Raw genomic sequence first — 26,097 nt, forward strand, 5'->3', positions numbered from 1 at the left:
TAAAGGAATGGTAAAAAATTATAAACAAAACAATTACAATTGCAAAATGCACATGAAAAATGAAAGTACTTGATGTATTTCTTGAATTGACAGCCAGGTTAATGGGTTCCTATCAAAGGATTAATTTTTGCGATGGATTTTCTTGTATCCGTTGACACAAATAACATTATTTGTGGGAAACGTTGTTGTATTGTTTCGGGTAGGTATGAAGAAAATCAGCTATATGAACATGTTTAGTAATATAACTCAGGTAATAGAAACGGAATATATGAACTTATCTTGACACATTATGAAGATGAAACGATATAGAACGTACATAAATGTTTACTAATAGAGCTGACGTTTTTTCACTCATTTCTGTTGATGTGCTATAATATTTCTGGCCGGGTTCATTTTTAATTCCTGTGGGGTCGTTCCACTCATTCCGAGCCATCAGTAGCTAATTTAGACACACCTAATTTAATCCACCACATCTAACCTTGTCTGTCAGGCTGGCGACCTCAAGATTGCTTAGCAAAGGTTCTACTAAATGACCTGATACAATATGAACTTGATGAAGATTAACACGCCAACGCAAATTCTCTTATAACCTCAAAGTTGTATATTTGTATACTAATGAGTACTTTGTTTCTTTTCTTTTCTTTCCCTTTTTTTTGCTTGTCAGATAAAGAGTGATTTCTACAAATGTGCTATGATTTATGCGTTCTGCAATTAAGAAATTGAAGTTGAAATTTGAAGCACGATTCAGGAGGTTGCAATATCAAACTAAATTGAAAAAAAAATAATAAAAAGTCATTAAATTAACGACAACCCTTTCAAAGGTCGTGTAACTTATAAGCATCTCTTTTTGGTAAGGTGAGCTTCTTTGTTATTTATTCGCCTTTCATCTGTTGTCCTTCAGGTATTGCATTCAAATTTCATGACCATAGCAAGTGTTGGAGGGACCTAAAAAGTACGAAGTAAATTGACAGGTGAAAAATCTCGGTGGAAATACCATCCTTTCACTGCCGCGAACTTAGATGAAGAGTTTTTGACCCACTTCCTTGTCGGAACAATTTGAGTATATCGATCCCTTTTAAATCCCCCCCCCATTCCATCTGAAGGGAAAAAAAATTATAGAGCCTATAAGTTAGCTTTTTAAAATTTGTTTAATTGTTTGACTGTTTATTTGTATGCTTAATAAGGCTGTGGGATGGCGTAGACTAACCGTCATGTGAAATCCTATGTATCAAGCAATCTGCAATCCAGACTCAAATGTAATACATGTATAGCCCCAAAGCCTAAATATGTGCCTTTTCAATCATTGAACAACTACGTTTACAACATTTTCCTGATAATATTGATTTATAATAAAACAATGTGGCTTTTTTCCTTTGTTATTAATATATATTTATTTATTTTATTTTATTTTATTTATTTATGTATTTATTTAATGTCAATCAGGAAAACATGTAGCACTTGATATTTCTTGCGAAGTGCGCAAAAGCAGAGAAAAGTTTTTCACGTAATTTTCATAACGTTTACATTTTACTCTACAATATACCGGTAACTCATTATTTGCCTAATATTTCCTCTTTTTTCTAACCAAACATTAAATTGACTAAATTTCAAAATACAATGGATTAATTTGCTCACATAAAATACTAAAGAGAATTCTGTTGCAATTAGTTTAAGGTTTTACAATTTTTTTGCTATTTTGACTGGACTATAAACTTCGTATAAATTGAATTTTACCCCACCCAAAGTTGCAGAACTGTAGACCCCCCCCCCCCCCAAAAAAAAAATAACACAAGGAATATATTTTTGTATTGTTACATTTTCTGTAGTTCAGATGTCTTTACTCAATGTTTTTGATACCCGACGCACTTTATGTTCAAAAAAAAAATCAGCAAAGGGTCATCAATCATATAAAAATATATCATATTGTAAATGAAAAAAATAGCTATAGTATTAAGAAATTATCATATTTGCCAACTTAAGGGTGTGTGTGTCGTTTCAAGCTTTCTAACTATTGCAATTTGTAGAAAATTTATAGAAAGTGTATGTTAATGTGAAATGAAATCCTTTTAAAAAAAAAATGATCCCGTATTTAATTTTCATTTTTGGTTGGCTTATTCGTTGCGTAACAAGCATTTTGCTCGACTTGGTCAGCTTTTTGATTTTTTTAAAATTAAATTGGAATAAATATAAAGTGCTGAGTATAATGAAAAAAAAAACAACTTTTTTTTCTACTAAAAAATGTAACGGTGTGTAACAAGAACATTTTATTTTACGAGTAGTTTTAGTTGTTTGAATTTCCATGCAAGTCTTGGATGAAAAAATGCAAGTCATATAGATTGACAACTGAAGATTCAACCCTTCAAAAGATTAGGGTGTTAGAAGACAGCTATAAGACGAAGTAGTGATCGGAACTGAAACAGGAACACATGCCATACGTTAATATGCATCGTGATTGTGAACAAACAAGGAACTGTTTTGCATCTTACACATTATATAAGTGAAACAGCGTCAACAGTGATATATTTAACTGTGGAAACAGGAAGATAAGGTATAAATTACATATATTCAGCAGCACTTTAAATACGAGTTTAACTCAAATACAGAAGGGCAGTAAAAATATATAGATTTAGGTCAGATGTACAGGGACATAGCATCGTTTTTTTAAAAAGGGGTCCGGAGGCATCCAAAAACAGTTAACTTATATAATTACATGAAAATGTTTGACAAACTCTTAAAAAGGGAAATTTTTAAAATCGTATTTCGTCGGGACGGGGGTTAGGTCGATCATAACTTTCTCAGAACCAAATTTTATTAATACATTGCCTTATTACCCAAAAAATATTGTTTGGGGAAAAGTTGGGAATAGACATCCCCCGCCTCTCTGACCTTCAGTTATTAAAAATATATTATTTCTTTATTCTTTGGATTTTTACAGCCACCGTAGAGGGCAATCCCCGCCCCACGTGTAGAGCAGTCAAATAAGGAATGACAAACCTTTAAACAAAATACATGTAACAAAATATACGTGACACTAATATTAAAACATGACTGTATACCATACATATAAACATGTAACATTTCAATTTACTGTGTGAAGATAAAAGCAAAATTTACAGTTTTAAATTTTGCATTAACCACCACCCAGGGAATTGGAAAATTCATATAACAGAAATCTTTTTATTTAATGAAAATAATGAGAAAATTATAATTACTTGCTTTTTGGTTTGTTTGTTTGTTTGTTTTTGTACTCTTAAAATTTGTTTTTAACCTTTTAATTAATATTCAGTATTTTTTTTCCTCAGGTCGACTCCTAATAACATTTTCCTTTATTATTGTAGACCCACTTACTTATTTAAAAGTTACATGTATTTTGTATAAGTTAATTATGAAAGCGTATAATCCTAATTATAGTTATAATTAATTCAAAATCGTGGATTAATTACATATGTAAACTGACTTCTTGTCCTCCCCTGCGTTTATTAAAGCTTTACTTAAAATGAAAATAAACCGCCTACACTATTTGAGCCATTTTTAAATTTCCTGATGAAAAAAAGTCGGGGGTGGGGGGTTACATTGTCATGCCTTATTATTCATTCAGTTCATTGATATTTTTTCATGCATACATGTTCATACAGAAACTTTTTTCCATAGTACCTGGGCTTATCATCTGCCCTGCAAATAAATCCCATCGTCTCTTGCTTCATATTTTAGTTTATTTCTTCACATGGTCCAAAGTACAAAATCTTTTCATTTTTTCTCCTACAAATTAGAGTGACGTTCGCCGGACAGTCTTACATAATGTGCTTTAAAAATCAATATTTAATACTCTCAAATAAATGTCCGCATAATTCTAAAACCACGTATTCAACACTGTGAAAATTGTAACAGTTTCATATATAGACTGTTTAACTTGGAACTTATTTTTCGCTTTCTTCTTTACATTATACTTTAATTAAATTGATCTATTATTTTAGTGTTTTTATTCTAAAGATTTTTTTTTAGTTTTAAAAGTTGGTCCAAAAATTACTTAGTACTTTCACCTATGTAGGCTTATTCTATGATGCTTATTATTTGAATTGGTGATTTTTTTTAATCGAATACAATACTTACAATGACGTTCAAACAAATTGTTACAGACTGAAATTTAAAAACTGCCTATTTGACTGCAACATTACTTGTTTATACAGAGTAGATAGAGGCAGCTCTTGTTCGAAATATAAATTTACAACATAAGACATACAGTAGAAACAGTCACGTAGTAAGTATGGGGAGGGGGGGGGGTAGAGGCCTGTCCCCTTTATTCAAACATAGATTTGACTACTGAAAGTTTCATTGAACCTATCCTCGTGGAACTTACCCCCCCTCCACCCCTTTCAACGTTAATGCAATAGGATTTCCGAGTTTTGACAATAATTTCTTTGTTTGTTTGTCATGTTATTTTTGAGGTTACTTGATTTTTCACCGACTGCCCCCCCCCCCCCCCTTCTATTTTCAAAAACGATGCTATACCTCCCTTAGAAAATATTGCAACAAATATAGAATCTAAGACCATTCAGGATTATCAAAAAATCCTAGTGTAGAGGGTAAAAGTACGAACAAAGACGTATGAAAAGTATACAAAATCATATATTCAATAAAATTAAACGTTTTCCATATATCCGATTGGTTTATGAAACATTTGGAGATAACGAACAGTATATTCAAGATCAAAAGTCCATAAAACAAGAGCAAACACGGACCTCCAAAATATCAGGGGTGGGATCAGGTGCCATGTAGGAGTATATATATAAATACATGTACATTGTATATATCCTAAATATTATAATGAAAATTAGATCAATTAAAAAAATGATATGTCAATTTATTATATCAGTTTTGAATTGTCTACTCTCTCAAATGAGATTCCTTGAATGCTAGGACACGGTGTGACTAATCACTTTAAAATACTTGAATGAGTAAGACCCCCCCCCCCCAAAAAAAAATGTTGAGTAAATGTACCCCCTCCCCTTTTCATAAAAAATTAGCATTATTTTGATTTTATTAAAAAATTATTTTACTTTTGTTGTTCTGGAATGTTTTATATGGAGTTGGTTGACATCATTCAGTAATTTCTTAACATTGTCATTGGATCTTCATTATATCATGCTATAATTATTTTATTTTGAAACAAAAATCTTATCCTGTTTGACCCCAAATCCCACCCCTCCCTCACGAATGCACAGATGAGTACACCGGACTCCATCATTTTTTTTTTTTTTTTTTTTTTTTTTTGTTAATTTTGAAATATCGAAACTATATTTTTGTCTTATCAAGTTATAGATAGAGCATGTAGAGAAATCATGACAATTTATCAAAAATAGCCTACGAGAGAGATGATTCCTGTGCGAAAACTCTTTTACTTATTTTTTTCTTCTACAGAAAATGATACTTTTTAAAATGATATTGAATATTAAAGATTTAATCATTGTATAAAGACACAATTTACAGATTATATATTACAGTTTTGAAAAATTACGTACATGTATTTTTCATTTTTCAACTCCGAGCAATTTAAGTAGACATCAAAATATAATGTTTTATGTATCTGAGTTTGTTGCTTAAACTCTTTATTATTAACCACTTACTTGTTTCTTTTCTTTCTTTTTTTTAAAAAAAAAAACACATTCTTGCGTTGAGGAAGAAATAATTCCCTATAAAAAATTATATAAAAATAATTCTAAAAAAGGAATCTGATACATGTATATGATATAATATTCTTTGTGCAAAAATCTTGTAATCTACTGGCAAGAATAACAGGAAACCCAATAGAAGAACTTTGTCGCGTTGATTGGTCGTGAAAATTACACATATCATATGTCAACGAATCAACTCCTCATCCAGTCAATGAGTTACGTACTATTGGAGCGTGTGTAAATACCGCCCTTGATAAGGTTTGTTGGTGCAAACCAATAGCAAATTTTTATTTCGTTTGGACATTGAAATAAATAAACAGAAAATGAAACAAAAACAAATAATAACTCTTTGTTGAAGTTTATTATGTTTTTTAAGTGAAGAATAATGAGTTTTTGATGAAGTTGGAGTAAAGAGAACGATACAAGGCACAGCCAGGCATGTAAAATTGGTTAGCCAATCAGATCACTCAAAGTCACGTGATATTATTTGGATTCCCACGATCGACACGAGGGTGAAATAATGCATCAAAACACGACATGACGGTTTATTTATATTCATGGGTGGGTATGTTGACCATCCCAAACCATATTTACCTCTAGACACTTTTTAGATCCAGGGCGTAAAACGTAAGCAATGAATGGTATCTATTTTTCTCATAGTTAACCCGAATTTTCTCTTGCTTCATTGAGAGACGGTCGAAGATGGAGGTTTTCAATGAGAGCTTAATCTATTATTTGTTTGGGAAATATATTGTCTTACTTCGTGTATGCTATTTTGCCATGAAATATCTCCCAATCTAAGTCAAAATGCATGCATTTTCTTTATTATTATTACAGTATGAATTTAAAACTTGACAGCTTATCAACAGATCAAGATACACTGCATGTACAGCACAAATGTTTAATTTACGAGGTCCAGCACAATCTCTTTAAAAAGCTATATAATGTTATATAGCTTTATTAGGCTATTCAAATTAGCTTGAAGTTTTTCATTAAACGTTTTCTGTAAGAAATAAACAAAAAGTCGCAAGTATTTGATATGTACTTTGGGCTAAGAAAATTACAACTCAAATCAGAGAAAGTTCTAACAATGCAGCTGTTGAGTAATTTTAAGCAAAAGATGAATTTCCATTGAGTAACTGGTCACAACCCTGTGTGCACTTAGGCATGGATAAGTATGATTGCTTCTCATTGTGCTGAACTGTTAACAATCAATTATCTTGTTGGCCATAACTGACCTCCTTCATAATTTCATTCAAGAAGTTACTGTCTGGTCACTCATGAATAGCCCAAAAACCTTTAGAACTTTGAATACGAAGTCTCAAAAGGAGACACACATTGGTGAGCAGTTTTTAAATGCATTGTATTCAGAAGAGTTCAAAGTTTATTATTTCTGCACTAAGGTGTGACTTTTTGTACATGCTGAGAAAATAACTCATTTGAGAAAAAAGTGAGGTAAAATAACTAAATCAAGCTATTCTGAATAGCTTAAGAAAGCTATATAGCTAAATCAAGAGATTATGCTGGACCTGTTAACAGGAGAACAATGTGTATGAGCATTGTAAATCATATATAGATAGAGAGTTTTTTGATGTTACCTTTCTCATTTCTTCTCAAATTCCCTGTGCATATAATACCATCCAATCAACCAGTGGTTCTTATTCTTTGTTCATCTTGGTATTCTCTTGAGAGAAGTGGTATTAAGTCTTTCTACTTCTCCAAAGAGATTAGCATCTTGGCTCTACTGACTCCTACTACTCCCTTCAACAGCTGTTCCACCTCTTCTGAGTCCTCTTTCTTCCCTCGCTATATTAGGGTAACGGGATGTTTCACATCTATGCATGGTTTGTGCTGCGATGTTTCGCACCAATTCTGTTTCGCGCTAAGATGGTTCGCCCCCACATTGTTGTACAAATATGTGCTAGTCTACTGAAGTTTGTTTAAAGCCGCTTAATCCAAAACAGGCACATATTATCTTACACAATAAAAGTTCGTCATTACATAGATAATAAATAAAAATAAATTATAGATTGATTTAACAGTTTATTACAACAATCCTTGCGTGGAAAACAGAGATCAAAAACCTTATTGACAAACAGAAGTTCCTGACAGGAAGTTAAGATCTGTTGTGAAGTCACCTTTGCAAAAAATAAATTTAATATCGATTTTATCTAATTATGAAGATAATTCAGACCCGAGTATTTTTTTTCCATTTAGTAGAAGCCTAAGTCATTGAATATAATCCATAGTAATTTTTATATTAATATGCATATTTAAAGAATAAAGGAAAAATCAGATATTTATTTTAAAGGAAATTTAGTAACGAAGGCTAAAATATTGTCAGTGTACAGGTATAAGTACTTTGTTGTGAAAAAATGCTCGGGTTTGTTCTTCATGAGATATACATGTAAGCGATAAATTTAATTTTTCGAAGGTGATTTCACGCGATATCAACATAGGATTATTTTTTGTGTGACCTAACAAAAATTATTTTTTTAACTTTTGAATTTTGATATCTTTTGAAAGAAAAAGACTTTGGGGATATAATTTGACAAAAAGTGAAATGTATATATTTTTTTAGCGATTAGAATCGGACCAAGCGGCTTTAACAAAGTTTTAGATTTTAAACATGTTACATGTATATCATCTGTATGATGTAAATTTTGATATTTTGTGAAACATTCTTTTTTAATTCAAGAAGATATTTGAAGCAAAGACATTTAATTATTTATGTCTATGTTTGAAGTATAGATAACATATAATTATGGATTATTTTAACACCATGATAATTATAATATCGCCATCTAATTAAGTAATAATTGATGGCTTTGACTACTGACATGTCAATTAATAAGTTATCACCTTCTGATCTCCAACTAAATACAATCAAATCCTCATGGAATTTGATGAAAACGATTCGTAATCTTTGGCAGTGCATATTATTAAGTCATGCATTTGAACACACAACATCTATATATGTATATCTTATGATTGATGAATAATTTTTAAAATGGATAAAAATGTCAGGGAATATTTAAAATAAATCGTGAGATGTTTCGCACCTAAATCGGCGCGAATCATCCGGGCACGAACCATCTCAGTGCGAAACAGAATCTGCGCAAAACATCCCGGATTCTATTTTAGAATCACCCAAAGTAGCATTTATTTCTGAAGATTTATTCCATCAATATCTAACTTATCCTTTACTATAAATACACTATACAGAACAGGAAGGCTCGTCATTGATCTTCCTGAGCTTTCAGTTTGTAATGGTTTGGGCCATGGATATCGGCCTTGGTAGCTCAGTTGATGGAGCACCTGACTAGAACTGTCTACAGCAAAACTCGTTTAGTACGAACACAGATACATGTATTGCGAATTTACAGATAAAGCGAAGTCATCTTGGATCCCCAGTTATATAAATTTAATGAATTTCTTATACGGTTATAACGAATTATGGATATGGAAAAGTAATTTCATAGGTCCCTGTGACTTCGTTTTAACCGAGTTTTAGTAGTGATGCAGGGGTCCCGGATTAGATACTTGGAGAAGCCATACATTCTCTCCTTTCCTGTTACAGATTTGGTGCTGTTAACCACCCAAGGCTCTGGACTTGCAGGTGAAAATCCTGCTAGGGGCTAAAAAGAACTTCGAGGGGGAAGACCATTTAAGGAGGGAGGAATGTAATGGTTTTGGCCATGGATATCGGCCTGGATGGCTCTGTTGGTAGAGCACCTGACTAGTAGTGATGCAGGGTGTCGGGTTCCATTCCCGTCAAGTCGTATACATTTTTTCCTTTCCTGTTACAGCTCTCTTGTAGATAGGGTACAGAGTATTACTGTGTTCTTGGGTTTCTTTCGGGAATTGTTCACCAAAACCAATCAAGGTCAATACATGTATTTGGTCATAAACTTTGCGGGCATTTTTACAAACCAGTTTTCTCTGGGAAATGTAGTAAATTTTTTCTACACTACATGGTTTTTCATTGTTTTTCTTGCTGATTTGGTATGCCCTTTCATTTGAATGTAATCCACTAATTGTTTTTCTGTTTGAATGTCATTCACTTTTCTAGATTGGTTGGTATTGAGAGATTTTGATACAAAATTATACTGTAAACCAACTTTTATTCACGTGTGAGAAATATTCGTGAGATTCATGGTCTACTTGAACTCGCGAATATTAATCGCCACGACCCATTTATTTTGCTTTTTTGTTTGTAGAGAATATTTGCTCAGTCGCGAAAATTAATTGTTGCGGATTGATTTCATACTGACAAATCGCCAATAAAAGATGACCTGAAAATAGTTGGTTTACAGTAGTTTTTTTCCTACCTGAAGTACATTAGTATTTTGTCTTTTGATATCTTATTCAAACTCGAATAAAATGATTCAGTAGACTGTACATTTTCAAGTTTAAAACTCATAATATCAAACTGAGAAAAAAATTCCTTGAACCTATCGAGGGAAGTGCTCGATTGGAAATTCTGCAATTGTGACTGCACTGGTAATGCAGTTTGTATTGCTGTTTACATGGGTATACAATATTGATTGTATGAAGTGTAGCTGATGATTGCATGGATACAATACCAAAGTCCTTTGTATTGAATGTGTTAAACAATAAAGATTCCTTGCTGATGCTCTTGAGTTGCTGCCAAATTAGTTTTCACATTCAGTTAGCCTTGCATTTATAGCTAATTTTATTGAGAGTTGCAAAAACTGTTAAAACAAAAATGTGGGGACCCTTTACCTCTGACCAGCATGACAATAACTATATTACTTATGTTGCATTGACCATGGAGATTGTGATTATAGGCATTTGTGCCAGCTACTCAATTTACTTCTTGTGTAAAGATGAAATTCAGTAAAATCTTTTTTTTTTTTTAATATAGGAGACAGTCATACATGTGTGCTACATTTTAATACTCAGCACACCTTTTTTATTATAAGTATCTGTAACATTTTGTAAGTATTTTTTTAACATTTAAAGGATGAAGTTTTGATCAAAGTGATAATTATTTAATCATTATCTACACTTGTATCATACAGTATGCTAGTTTACTACTATCAGCTGTTTTCAACAGCTGTACGTGTGTTTAAGTATCGATCATTATAAATGTCAATAGACTAATCTGGATTTTATAGTAAAACCATAGGCAATCCCCATCTTAACTTAATAATTAATGAAGATATAATTATATTCTTTTGTCAAGTGTACCATACATGTATATACTGTAGATTTTCACGTAATTTTGCGAGAAACATCACTTGCAAAATAAAAATTACTCGCTTTTTAGCTCACCTGAGCCGAAGGCTCAAGTGAGCTTTTTATCACATTTTAAAATCCATGTAAATTCATTTTCGACTTCTTCTCAAGAACCGCTGGGCCAATTTGCAACCAAACTTGCCACAAAGTATCCTTGGGTGAGGGGGATTCAAGTTTGTTCAAATGAAGGGCCACACCCTTATTCAAGGGGAGATAATTGGGAATTAATGAAAATTTAGTGGTATATTTTAAAAATCTTCTTCTCAAGAACCACTGTGCCAGGAAAGATGAAACTTATGGGGAAACATCCTCAGGTAGTGTAGATTCAAATTTGTTCAAATCATGACCCCCGGGGGTAGGGCGGGGCCAAAATGGCCAACCAAAGTTTTACATAGAAATATATAGGAAAATTCTTTAAAAATCTTCTTCTCAAGAATGACAAAGCCATAATTCATCATATTTATATGGGAGCATGCTCATGTAGTGTAGATTCAAGTTTGTTCAAATCATGACCCTAGGGGGTAGGGCGGGGCCAAAATGGCCGACCAAAGTTTTACATAGAAATATATAGGAAAATTCTTTAAAAATCTTCTTCTCAAGAATGACAAAGCCATAATTCATCATATTTATATGGAAGCATGCTCAGGTAGACTAAGTGTAGATTCAAGTTTGTTCAAATCATGACCCCCCGGGTAAGGGCGGGGCCAAAATGGCCGACCAAAGTTTTACATAGAAATATATAGGAAAATTCTTTAAAAATCTTCTCAAGAATGACAAAGCCATAATTCATCATATTTATATGGAAGCATGCTCAGGTAGACTAAGTGTAGATTCAAGTTTGTTCAAATCATGACCCCTGGGGGTAGGGCTCCCCTGTCTTGAGTGATTGACTGACCTGGTAAAATTTGGCAGCTGGAACATGCACAGTCACTACATTGAGCCCAAATGGATCATGCATGTCTTTGATGTTTGTATCTCTCCAAGTTCAGTGAATATTTTAATTTCTGAAAGATTTTACATTAAAAAAGGAGAATTGATTACAGAAGGGTGAAGGTTCAAGGTGTTTCCCCATTAATATGTAGCAACCCTGTTATTCTTAATTGAAGAGCGTGCACAATGGACAGCATGGAACACCTTGATCCTATCCAGAAATATTCCAATAAGCAACGCTTCCCTCTGTGTGTATAGAATATGTAGAGAGAAAGAGCAAGGAGAAGGAAGTATTCCTATAGGCTGTATGTTGTATGAGGCTTTAATGTGTTGCTCATTGGTTGCTTGTTTTCCTGTCTTAGCCTGAGTGTCTGCACCATACTCAGATTACTCAGCATAAACACTGTCTTAGATACCCTTAATATAACCTTCCATGTACACAAAGAGTGATAAAAGGTGTTCGCATATTGTGAAATTTAATAAATCACAGAATTTCCAATATGGAAGGACGTGTGAAGTGTTTGTAATTCATTGGTCATGAATTAGTTTTATATTTAAAAAAAATGGTTTGTGCTTTATTTGGCTAACACCAAAAGGGGTTAGGATTTGTCCATTGTTTATCTGTTTTTCTTTTAGTTTACCTGTTAGCAATCCTTGGAACTTAAACAGATTTAAGGTGTCTGCCTGTCTGTCAGTAAAAGAAACTTTCAAATCCTACTTCTACAAGTTTGGTCTCTTTTCAGTTGGACTTCAAACACAAATAGATTCTCCTATGATGCATATTTCTAACTGAAATTTCTGATTTACAAAAAAAAGTACTCCTACAGTTTTTGACTAATGTAATCAAGATAGAAATTTAACTTTTATACGGTATTTCTAGGATATTTTTTTTAAAACTTAGCATGAGATCTCTAAATATGCCTTTTAGCCAGACAGTGATTAATCTTTATGAACACATGATGAAGAAAGAAAAGAACAGAAGAAAACAATTTATTGATTGTCAAATTCAATTTATATTAAAATTTTATAAATCTTATTTAGAATCTGTGAATTAATTATATTGTGGTAGAAATTATTGACATTCATAAAAATACCACAGACTATGAAATTGAAGACTTTTTAAAGATATAATTATGTGATATATTGTGGTAGAAATTGTTGACTTTTAATTAGAAGATACATTTAGTTATATGATATATTGTGGCAAAATGGGAGGTCAACATTACCGCTACATTACGAAAAATTTCATCTCACTACCACTACATGTTCTCAAATTTTCAGGCATTGCCAATCGTTACCGCTACATTTTATCAAAAGGATCAAAGCCTTTGATCTAAGGACTGAGATTGATTTTAAACATCTCCCATTTTATATTCATTGTAGAACTTTCAGAGAAAAGGGGGGAGGGGGTATTTCATTGCATCTTAACATCAGTTGTCTGTGAACATTGTCCTGATTTTTATCAGAATTAATATCATTTTTTAAAGGGAGCAAACAGTTATGGACAGTTAGGACTTGGAACTCGAGATGACCAGCTGCTTCCTCAGAGAGTCCCCCTCCCTGACCTCTATGATGCCTCTCCCCCACTGACGCTGGTTAACAGGATTCGGTCAGTCACAGGCGGGGGCGGTCATTCCATTATAGTAAAGGGTAAGCAACAACAGATATTTATGTTTTCAGAAATGCTGTGAGGACAAGAGCAATTACTTCCCAAGTTGGGGTGTGTCCAATGAAAAAAGTTGCCAAGGAGAATGGTAATGAACATGCAAAATGGCTTAAAGTTTATATTACATGTGATATTTTTATCAGAGAAAAAATACACAGATATAAATTCAACTAAGCAGTTGCAGGCAACTTCAAGCATTTTGGTGCATACATCTAGATATACATGGCATTTTAAAAATTTTCTTTCGAGAATTAAGACTTTTCAGGGCATGGGTCATTTCTTTTGTATAGACACTAATATTGATTTTAGATTTACTGAAAACATAGTTTTGCTTTCCCCAGCTTTGGCAAGATTTTGTTTGAAATAGGCATTTTAATTTTCTCCTCTTTAGATGATGGTAGTCTCTTTGTCTGTGGCTCTAACTGTAAAGGTCAGCTTGGATTGAATCACTGTAATGACGTGCCAAGTTTCACCAAAGTTGATTTAGCAGAGGCGGTTCAGAAGGTGTCAGCTGGCTGGGACTTCACAGTAATTCTTACAGGTAGGTAAACTGATTGTCCTATACAGATTACACAAGTTGTAATATGCAATAGATTTAAATGTAAATTGTTGAAAATTGATTTGTTGTTAATTTTAATCCGCAACGGTTTACATGTGAGTCAGACCATTTCAGGAGTTTCAATCCCTAAATTTTTGGACATTCTGTTGAATTATCTCCATTAAGATTACCTACTTGTATATGTATTTGCATAAAATTTCTATCAAAACGAAAACCCAAAAAGGATGTTTTTAGATCCTTCCATGTGTAGTAATCAACAGATCATGACCCCCTGGGATAGGGCAACATCACAATAGCAGATCAAAGTTTTACAAAAGAATACATTAGAGAAAATCTTTAAAAATTCTTTTTAAGCCATATACTGTGAAATCACATATTTCCGTGGGGGTTTAATTTTCGTTGTTTTCAAGGTATGAAGAGACCCTTGAATTTATGTTCACCTCGAAATGTAAAATGTTTCATGCATAACCACTAAAAAGTTTTCCATCCACGAAATCAAATCCCCATGAACAAAGATTCTTTTTCCTCAAACCACGAAAATTCGACCCCACGAAAATATGTGATTTTACAGTAATTGAATTGTCATTATGTATGGAAGCATCCTCAGTTACTTTAGATTCAAGAAAGTACAAATCATGTCCCCATTCTTACTCCTCCCAGTATAGGGAGGGGTAGGTGGGGGCCACTATTTAATCTTTTCAATTGTAATTGATTTCTGCTCTAGCCAAAAACATCAGGTGAGACATGTGACCCATTGAACCTTTTTTGTTGCATGCTGCAGACAATCCAGGAATTAATAATATTTTCCAAAGGGGTATGTATGATGTATGAAACAAATTTATATTTAATTAATAAATTTATAGTTTTTTTTCATTTGTAGAAAAAGGAGACATTTTTGTATGTGGCTCAAATGAGTTTGGACAGCTGGGTTTTCACCCAGGGAGACTTCCTCAAACCTTAACACCTGTAGGTAGGACTGAATTACTCAAACCTTAACACCTGTAGGTAGGACTGAATTACTCAAACCTTAACACCTGTAGGTAGGACTGAATAGCTCAAACCTTAACACCTGTAGGTAGGACTGTATTACTCAAATCTTAACACCTGTAGGTAGGACTGTATTACTCAAACCTTAACACCTGTAGGTAGGACTGAATTACTCAATCCTTAACACCTGTAGGTAGGACTGAATTACTCAAACCTTAACACCTGTAGGTAGGACTGAATTACTCAAACCTTAACACCTGTAGGTAGGACTGAATAACTCAAACCTTAACACCTGTAGGTAGGACTGAATTACTCAAACCTTAACACCTGTAGGTAGGACTGAATAGCTCAAACCTTAACACCTGTAGGTAGGACTGAATAGCTCAGACCTTAACACCTGTAGGTAGGACTGAATAGCTCAAACCTTTGCTCTTGTAGGTAGGACTGAATTACTCAAACCTTAACACCTGTAGGTAGGACTGAATAGCTCAAACCTTAACACCTGTAGGTAGGACTGAATAGCTCAGACCTTAACACCTGTAGGTAGGACTGAATAGCTCAAACCTTTGCTCTTGTAGGTAGGACTGAATAGCTCAAACCTTAATACTTGTAGGTAGAACTGAATTACTCAAATCTTAACACCTGTAGGTAGGACTGAATAGCTCAGACCTTAACACCTGTAGGTAGGACTGAATAGCTCAAACCTTAACACCTGTAGGTAGGACTGAATAGCTCAAACCTTAACACCTGTAGGTAGGACTGAATTGCAAATCTATATTCTATATACAATAGCAAATCTATATACAAAACTTTCTTAAACCTTAACACCTGTAGGTAGGACTGAATAGCAAATTTATATTCTGTACACAATAGCAAATTTTTGTACAAAAACATGTATATGTAGGTACGGTATATACTCGCCTATAAGTCGGTCCGCCTATAAGTCGGTTGTATATTTTGACATAATTTTGGTGGGATTTGCCATTGACGCGCTTATAAGTCGGTACGATTTTTTTGCCCAAATCTGGTAATAATTGCAAGTAAATCCATCGATGTTTTAACCTGGTTTCAATTAATATTTTTCGAAATGACACTGATATTTAATCTTAAATTATTTTTAAAAAAGGCAATGCTCACTTAAAATACAAATAAAATTATTAAAATATGTAAATACTTGTACTTTATATATATAATCTAAGAATACATAAATTATCTTCCATACTCCCAGATGCTTTCTTTGATAATCGTCGGAAATGCAAATGAGATACTACCTTTCAGCCTCCAGAAAAATACCAATCTTTTTATGACTCGCCTATAAGTCGGACATAGAGTTTTAGACCAATATTTAACTCCCAAAATACTGACTTATAGCATACATGTTAACCTATTGTGATGAAAAAGAGGGAGATTCAGACCTCAAAAGCGGTAGCATTGCGCGCGTGTTGTTTAACGCTTGGATTATCGATATCTTTCATGTAATATAAATGTATATTATAAGCCTTAAATGAAATCAGGTACCTACACTAATTAATCTTAAATATCAACAGCAAAGAAGAAGACAGAAACACCTTAAGTTTGACATAAATTGTACAAATTCAAATATTTTTCATGCTCATCATTTTGCTTGGATTGGCTGCTTTACTTAGCCTTTTGAAGAGTGATCTTTGCTGAAATAGCCTAGAAGCAATAATTCTGAATGTTCATTCAGTTTTTAAACAAAACAAATGATGGCATGGTTTAATCTAGATCTAAAACAAGTTCGTATCAATCAGGTTTCCCGCGATGATCGAAAACGAAAGTAGAGATGTGCCACATGGCTTGGTCAATCGAGTGATTTCTATTGCCTTTATTGATAAAGTTGTGAGCTTCTGTGCTTTTAAAGACGATGTCAAATGTTTTCATCTAATTCTTAAAAGCTGTATCTCCTTTTTCATGGCAGGGATGTTGATTAATTTATCGTAACCAATGTAATCACTGGTAGTCTTATGTTGTTGTCGTTGTCAAATCCATGCTTGAAATCTATGTACAAAAAAAGCGTTTGTATGATTCCGAGTCAAATCACGCGATATCTAGCGAGATTTTATGAGAGTGGCCTCAAAAATGGATACCCAAGCGAACAAAAAATACTTTAGACGCAGCTTTTGTAGAAAAGCGGTAGATTTCTGAATAAAATCGGTAGGCGGGAGATGGAGTGAAAAAGCGGTAGACTCCCGCCTAAATCGGGAGAGTTAACATGTATGCTTATAGGCGAGTATATACTGTACTTGGGCCAGAAAACTATTTTACTTTTTATGTTAACAGGTTTACAGATTTAAAAGCAATTTAAATAAAATTAATAATTTTATAGGATATTTTTGATTGCACAATACTTCTTTGTATTCACATTGTGAAGAAACACCTTTTATACAAAAACAGATTGCATGTATACTCTTACGGAAAAGTTTTATTATAGATGAAAGTGCCACTACCAGAAAACTATTGGAAAATAATTGATATTGCTGCAGGTTTGAGACACACATCAGTTTTGACAGGTATGTTTATTTAACACAATTTATCATTGGTGCATGTATCTTGAACATTGATGTATTAAATACCATGGAAGTCCCAACCCACTTTATATTCTTAGTATTTTTCTCTGAACATCTTGAACACTTTGATATCTCAATGTTTTTCATCAGACCTACAGGCAGATATCAAATCTAATTTTTCAGAGGTCTTGTTTTACCTAAAGGAATTTTTTATGCTTCCGTAATAAATTCAGCAAATTAAGTTTTGAATTCTCAAACCTTATCTTGATCTATTGATTTTTATCCCCCCCCCCCACCCCATTGAAGAAAGGAGGGCATATTGCTTTGCTGCTGTCTGTCGGTCGGTCTGTCAGTCCATTTAGTTTCTATTCATTTTTTTCACAACCATTGCACATACTGAAATGAAATTTGGTGTACAGGTATATCAGATGAATATGTAGGTCAAGTTATGTTTTGAGTACGATAGCACCATAATTGACAGAGTTATGCCCCTTGAACTTAGAAAAATTCCAATTATTTGAAGTTTCCGTTCATTTTCTTCGGAGAGGTTGCACATGTTGAAATGGAATTTAGGATACAGATTAGTCAGATGAATATCTAGGTCAAGTTCTGTTCTGGGTATGCTCCCAACATTTTTGACAGAGTTGTGCCCTTTTGGACTTAGAAAAATTCCAGTTTGTGGGGGAGGGGGGCATAAGTGTTTTACAAACATCTCTTGTTTTTTTTCCCCACATTTCAACTTTCAAATAACAGTATATATATGTCATATAATCATTGTGTATCTTTATTAAGCATTCACTCACTGATTCTTTCACCTCACTCATCCATTTTAGTATCACCTACATATCTAGGATCTATTGATTTTTTTTTTTATCAGTAAGCCCATTACATAAAAACACACATGTGATGCACTTAATAGCTTGGACTTCTCCAATATGATTTTGATGACGCTACACAATTCTAATTTAGAATGTAAAAATTCCAGCCTGGGTGTTTTATGGACTGTGTTTTTTGTTGTTGTAATTTTTTTATTTATATAAGTATCCTTTTAAGGATGGAATCTAATTCCTGTAAATTTTTTCTTTGAAAATTTAAGATATAATGTATTTGGAAACTTATGCTTCACCCAGCACACTGGTTAAAGAAACTAAATACACTAAGATTTTGATCACATGACCTTGAAGTTTGACCTAGATTTTTAGCTCACCTGAGCCAAAAGCTCAAGGGAGCTTTTCTGATCACAATTTGTCTGTTGTCTGTTGTCTTGTCGTCGTAGTCATCGTTGTAAACTTTTCACATTTTTGACTTCTTCTCAAGAACCGCAGGGCCAGTTTCAATCAAACTTGCCACAAAGCATCCTTTGGTGAGGGGGATTCAAGTTTGTTCAAATGAAGGGCCATGCCCTCATTCAAGGTGAGATAATTGGGGATTAATGAAAATTTAGTGGTATCTTTTAAAAATCTTCTTCTGAAGAACCACTGTGCCAGGAAAGATGAAACTTATGGGGAAACATCCTTAGGTAGTGTAGATTCAAATTTTTTCAAATCATGACCCCCAGGGGTAAGGGTGGGGCCACAATGGCCGACCAAAGTTTTACATAGAAATATATAGGAAAATTCTTTAAAAATTTTCTTCTCAAGAAAACCAAAGCCATAATTGATCATATTTATATGGAAGCATTCTCAGGTAGTGTAGATTCAAATCTGTTGAAATCATGACCCCCGGGGGTAGGGCAGGGCCAAAATGGCCAACCAAAGTTTGACATAGAAATATATAGGAAAATTCTTTAAAAATCTTCTCCTCAAGAATAGCAAAGCCATAATTGATCATATTTATATGAAAGTATCCTCAGGTAGTGTAGATTCAAATTTGTTCAAATAATGACCCCCGGGAGTTTGGCGGGGCCAAAATGGCCAATCAAAGTTTGACATAGAAATATATAGGAAAATTCTTTAAAAATCTTCTCCTCAAGAATAGCAAAGCCATAATTGATCATATTTATATGAAAGTATCCTCAGGTAGTGTAGATTCAAATTTGTTCAAATCATGACCCCCGGGGGTAGGGCAGGGCCAAAATGGCCAACCAAAGTTTGACGTAGAAATATATAGGAAAATTCTTTAAATATCTTCTTCTCAAGAATAGCAAAGCCATAATTGATCATATTTATATGGAAGTATCCTCAGGTAGTGTAGATTCAAATTTGTTCAAATCATGACCCCCGGGGGTAGGGCGGGGCCACAAGGGCCGACAAATTTTTACATAGACATATAGGAAAAAATTTTTTTTCCTCCTATCAAGAATAACAAAGCCATGATTGGTCATGGGACTACTTTTGGATATAAACTATTCAATAATAAACCAATTTCTACTTTTTCCTAGCCACAGTGCTCAGGTAAGCGATGTGGCCCATGGGCCTCTTGTTAAAAATATTATCTTTCCTTATAACTTTTGATAGAGAATAGATCATGGAGATAGGGCTTCCATCTTTGACATGTGCATTGCATAAGATGTTTCCGAACATGCTATAATTTTTTACCCTTTGACCTTGACCTTCATGTTTGACCTAATTTTCAAAATCTTAAATTTGTGTTAATTTGGTATGACATAAGATATGGCTTATATATTTGACAAAATATGGCATAAATAATGGCATCCCATCCACTAAGACACTGAAAGTGGGGGATCACAATTCTTTGAACATAATTATTTTTTGAAAGCTTAGTATTCTTAATTCCTTATACCTGTATAAAGAATTTGTGTAACTCTATTTATCAAATTTGTAATACGGTACACAGGTACAGTGGAACCTCATTTACCTGGATGCTTTGGTTCCTAGTCAATTTGTCCGGATATGTGAAGCGTCCAGATACGTGAATCACCAGTTAAACAAGACAATATAACATTTAAAAATTCCGTCGTGATGAAAAATCATCCGGATGCTGAAACAGCCGGATATCTGGGGTCTGGATATTTGAAGGTCCACTGTATACAAGTTTTTGTTCAAGACTATCACTAACAAATATGTTAAGGAAGAAATTCTTACAAAACATTATGTTTCAAATATATACAAAAAACGACAAAAGTGTTTATTTTTTCAGCGATTTCCAAGTGGTTTACAACTGAAACATTCTAATTTACTAATATATATGATGACTTTTATATGCATAAAATATAAGAAAAGATTTAAGAAACATTTATTCACATCCAAGACTATTTTAGAAAATGGTGATGGTTTATAGCCCGACTTCAGTGGAAAATAGCATCTAACCCCCCCCCCCCCCCCCTCCCCTTATTTCAAGAGCTGAAATTAAGAATATTTTACTATTTAGCACTGGTATTAAAATAACTAATCAACTACCATTGAATTGTTCTATTTATTAAACAAAGATTTTATAGTCAAATTTTCTTTAATATTTAATTAAATGGTTGTAAAATGTAGGCAGGAAACGGGAATTAGCGTGAGTAGTTCTTTTGATATCTTTAAAAATTTGTTATAAAAGATGTTATAATTTCATTATTTTTAAACTCTATGGGACTCAAAATCAGTTTGCTACATCCATAAATTCATGATTTCAGAGTTATATTGTTATAACTATAAAATTTTAGAAATAAATGTTAAGAATATTGTCAGGAAAAACTTTGCTATATCTGTGAATTTGGTATGTTCATGTTTGTACTAAAAGAGATTTACTGTATACATCTAGTACCCAGTACATTTAAATTGACCAGAAAAAAATAGTAAGTTTAACTATGCATGATTATAATTTCCATTATTTGTATTTTAGCATGGGTTGGCGCAATTGCTTTGAGAACTTTGATTAAACACATGTTTGCTTTTAAGATAAAGTAGTTTTCAAGTGGAATATTTAGCTTTTCACCTGTCAGTAATGACCATAATTTTCAAAAACAGACCCCCATATTCTTAATATGTTCTAGTAGATAACAAACATCCTCTTTGTTATTAGTTTAAATTGTCATGTAAATTTGTCAATAAGGTTAATTCTATTGTACAAGTGTTTAATTAAACCTAATGCTGAGTTCCTGTCTCTTCCTTGTACCAAGTGCTGTAACTATTATTAAGGATTTAAGTATTGTATTGAATCTACTTGATGGCATATCAATGCCATAGTGAAATCAATAAGTTAAGAACTAATCCAGACATTCAAATGAATAAACTTACTGTGAAAGTTTGATTAAACCATATTTTCCCAAGCAAAGGGTTCGTGGTCAGCTTACATTTACAGACAGAGAACCCTTGGCTTGCAAACTTGACTTTAGTCTATTGGAAGATTTTTTATTGTCTCAATATGGTTATTAAAGAAAAAATGTTCAATACATGACAATCATGATAACTTGTCCAATGGAAACTTTGATGGGAAAATATACATTGTTTTGACACTTTGATGGACACTTTGCATATTTACAATACAACCACAGAGGGGTAAAACACAGATAAGGGCATTTTTTCATTGGTTATATTCTTCTCAAAACTGACCATCTCAGATTTTCAAAAATTTGTGAAAAAATAAAACTGATTTGTTTTTCAGTAATCAATCTTTTTTTTAGTGTAATTTTATTATATAAGCTTTTTATATTCTTTTTATACCCATATTAAATGGATGCTAAAAACTTTGACTATTAATATTGGAATTTATCAATATAAACTAGCATGCACATACTGAAATGAAATTTGGTATTTGGTCTATCATGTGAATATCTAGGGCAAGTACTGTTTTGGGTACAATTGAGCTATTTGGGACAGATATATGCCCCTTGGACTTAGAAAAATTCCAATTAATATGGGGAAGGGGGGCATAAGTGTTTTGCATATAAACATCTCTTGTTTCTTTTTTTCTTTTTTTTTAGATACTTATGCAGTTATGGTCTTAAAATCCACAACCTTAGAAATTTCATTATCAACACTTAATTTAATTGACAGTTTAAATATCTATTGCTGAAAATTCTTTTAATCTTGAATGCCAATTGGTCACGAAAGGGCAGACAAACATTTTTATACAGATGGCCTAAAGTGTATTTCAAAAATAACAAAAATTTCAAAGGGAAATGAATGGGTAGCAGCAATTTTGATGAATTGATTGGGGATCGTATATTACATCAAACAATTCATTTTTATTATTGACCCCATTAGATTTATTAAATTATACAGTTGTATAATTACATAAGACATACACTTTATGATTATGTACACAGTTCCTTGTAAATCATTAATCCTTGAACCATGAATAATTAATTACTTTAGTTTTGTTCGAATAAACATAACAATTATTGGATATGACCACCATCACCTGACCTCTAACAAATTCAGCATAGCCTACTTTTTTGATGTGTTAGTACATCTTGGACTGAACATATTAAAAGTTACTGTTTTCATCACATACTCTTTATGAAATTGAAAATGTGTGAAGAATTAAAATCTGTTCATTTTGCAATTGACCGAGTTTTGGAGGTGACATATGCAGGATTTTAGGTCATGTCAATGAATGACAGATATATTTATTATATTATCTTTTTACCTGAACAAGCAATATATGTTATATTTTGACGTATGTTAATTTTAGCACAATTTATGGGATAGCACATGCAGTAAAATGTAGAGCTTTAAATTCATTGGATGAATGCAATAATTGACTTGTTACTTCTTATTTTAATTTTTTTTTACATTCTTTCAATAATTTAAGATTACTTTTGAATGTTTTTTTAAGAACTTTTCCTGGACTGTAATGAAAATGTTCTATTTTTAATATCTCCCTATAATAAAATATTTGAGGCAAAAGGTTTTAACTCTGACAAATTTTTTTTTTTTTTCAAAGTTTTATTCTCCAATAGCTCCCTATTAAAAATACTGGAAAAACAAGGAACTTTGCATATTAATTTGATCTCCAGAATTAGAAAGTTATTAATAACAATGATAAGTATTTACCATATTTTGATTGGATCTCGACCTTTACAGCTGAAGGAAAAGTCTACAGTTGGGGGATCAAAAGAAAAATCAAGGATGAAGATCTACTGAATGAAGCAGTGAAGAAATCCATAGAGATACCAGTACTAGGAAAAGGTATTGTATTCCAGCACTGGGAAAGGGTATTGTTTCCCAGAGTACTAGACATCTGTAGAGATCCCAGTACTAGGGAAAAGGTAGTGTATCCCAGTAAATGTACTAAAAACAGTAGAAATTGCAGTTCTAGGAAAACGTACTGCAGAATGTGAGGCCCATTTTAAAATATCCAATTAAAGCTTAACTTGTACCAAAATCTCCAGTAAGATATATCAAAAAATGTATATCTGTACCTGTAACACTGTATGCAAGGGATAAAATTGATCCCACAAAATATGGAAAAAGGAAGACATCTCCAGAAAGAGGAAATTTCAATAGATTAAGTGAAAAGAAGACGGGAATAGTAAAGATGCATACATTTTGAGTGATGGCTATCAATAGTGGATTTTATTTTTTGTCTTCTTTACAGAGATGCCTGTTGGAGACAAGATTGTGAAGCTGTGTGCTGGTTCATTTCATACCTTAGTTCTCACAGGTAATGTTTTTTCCACCAAACACATAGTGAATTTATGTTGTTTAATTTAATACCAGTACTGAGATCAGTGAGATGCCACCACTTGCCCATGGAGAGCTACAAATTAATGTAGACCTGTCATCGGCACTTACAGCCTTTGAGCACTGAAGGGTCTTAGCACATACTTCAACTTAAATTATTAGTATTTCAAAAAATTATAAAGAGTAATAACCACAATTCATGAAAATTTTGTCTCACTAATAAAAAGTAAAATGGAAATATTGTGAAAATAAGGTGGCACAAAAATTTATTGATCTACAGCAATTGTATTTTCTTCAGAAAACGGGAATCTGTTGATTTTTGGAACTTTGAAATATGGAACATCCACACAGGAGAGTTTGTCCAAAGGGGATTCCATACAAATAGCTTCCATTCCCAACTCTCTATTTGATAGTCCCATAATAAAAATTGCAAGTGGTTGGACACATTGTCTAGTAGAATCAGGTTTGTAGCCCTAAAAACTTTAGGTAGATGAAATGCTTTCATTCAATCTATTTGTTTAGTCTATTCTACAATACATTTATAAATAAAGTGCAGTTAATGCTGATTTTAAATGTAATTCACTAGAAAATCGGGGGGTTTTATAAACTATGAATTCACAATAGAACTAAATCACAGAGCTACAGAGTCATTCTCAGTGAGAATTAAAGAAATTGGCTTATGAGTCATGATTTAATTTTTTTATTTAATGTAATTATTTCACCAAGTTTCAACAAAATTGATGAGAGTCAATTTCCATCCCATTTTGATGCTAACAGAGAATGACTCCGAATTATCCACCTTCCAAAAAGAAATAAAGACAAGTATGCCATATATATAATTGTATACGTAAATTATCATAGAAGACATAGGTATAAACAGTTTATTAGTATATTTCCTCTTCAAGTGTAAATGAGTGCAATTCTGGGAGAGGGAGTACTCTGTGTAATTCGGAGTTGGTCACCTTGTGTTTATTATTTACTATGGGTCAAAAATTTATTACTGAAACAAGTACCTGCATGTGTATCAGAGACTTTACTTGTACATCTCCTATATAAAGACGATTGTCTTGCAGGTCTCTGTAAACCTTGCTAAAAAATGATACATGTAGGTAATTACAATATTCTTTATTATATAAAAAGATGCTTTTATTTTTGTATTCTTTTTTATTAGCAAGTGGAAAAGTATATTCCTGGGGCAGAGGAAATTATGGTCAGCTTGGTCGATCATGTGACCACTCACATGACAGTAAACCACAACAAATACAAGAGTTACATGGAATAAAGTCACTAGAATGTGGTTCTGAGCATAGCTTAGTCACAACAGGTAAAATGATTTCAAATAAATTTTACACTCTTTCTTATGAAAATTGTGGGTGTTTTCATTGTTATCCCTTTCTGTCTGTAATAATCAATTTGTGTCCTAACCTTCCACAGACTTTTTGCACATGATTGATTTGGTTAATAATGTAAATTTGTTTTCTGGAGGGAGCAAAATTTTAACAGCTATTTTTGCAGTGTGTATGCTTATTAAGACAGTGACTATTAACTTCGTTGTTTGGAATTCATTTCATCCCACAATATTTTGTCAGTATTCAAAATTATTTGCATTTTTCAGCTTATTTTACTTGATGAATGAGACTGATGGCTGCAATGGTTTGCTTTGGTTGTAGTTGATGGGAGATTGCTTGCTTGGGGTTGGAATGAACATGGGATGTGTGCCACGGGAAATGAGGACAACGTACAGACCCCCACAGCAGTTAAAGCCCTGTCTGATTTCTTGTGTCTGGACTGTGGATCTGGTGCTGGTCACTGTTTTGCCCTGTGTAAAGATAAAACTTGATCCAGAATCTTCACTGAAATGCCTTTGTAATAAATGTAACACAATATTGTATAGGGTATAAATTATTGTCTGTGTCCTTGT

General features: G+C 33.0%; 1 protein-coding gene across 1 annotated transcript; it reads left to right on the top strand.

Moving 5' to 3' along the window:
- Positions 1–6,155: 6,155 nt before the first annotated feature.
- LOC134247621 (secretion-regulating guanine nucleotide exchange factor-like) lies at positions 6,156–26,097 on the top strand. The gene is made up of 10 exons (XM_062729952.1): positions 6,156–6,233; positions 13,352–13,514; positions 13,922–14,071; positions 14,970–15,055; positions 17,529–17,607; positions 23,577–23,681; positions 24,091–24,156; positions 24,475–24,639; positions 25,348–25,500; positions 25,847–26,097. The coding sequence occupies exons 1-10, from the start codon at positions 6,210–6,212 to the stop codon at positions 26,014–26,016; spliced, it is 1,161 nt and encodes a 386-aa protein (XP_062585936.1). The 5' UTR covers positions 6,156–6,209; the 3' UTR covers positions 26,017–26,097.

This window comes from Saccostrea cucullata, unplaced genomic scaffold, assembly GCF_032062105.1.
Source record: "Saccostrea cucullata isolate Sc308-1 unplaced genomic scaffold, CSIRO_AGI_Scuc_v1 ctg143, whole genome shotgun sequence".
In the NCBI taxonomy this organism is placed as follows: Eukaryota; Metazoa; Mollusca; class Bivalvia; order Ostreida; family Ostreidae; genus Saccostrea; species Saccostrea cuccullata.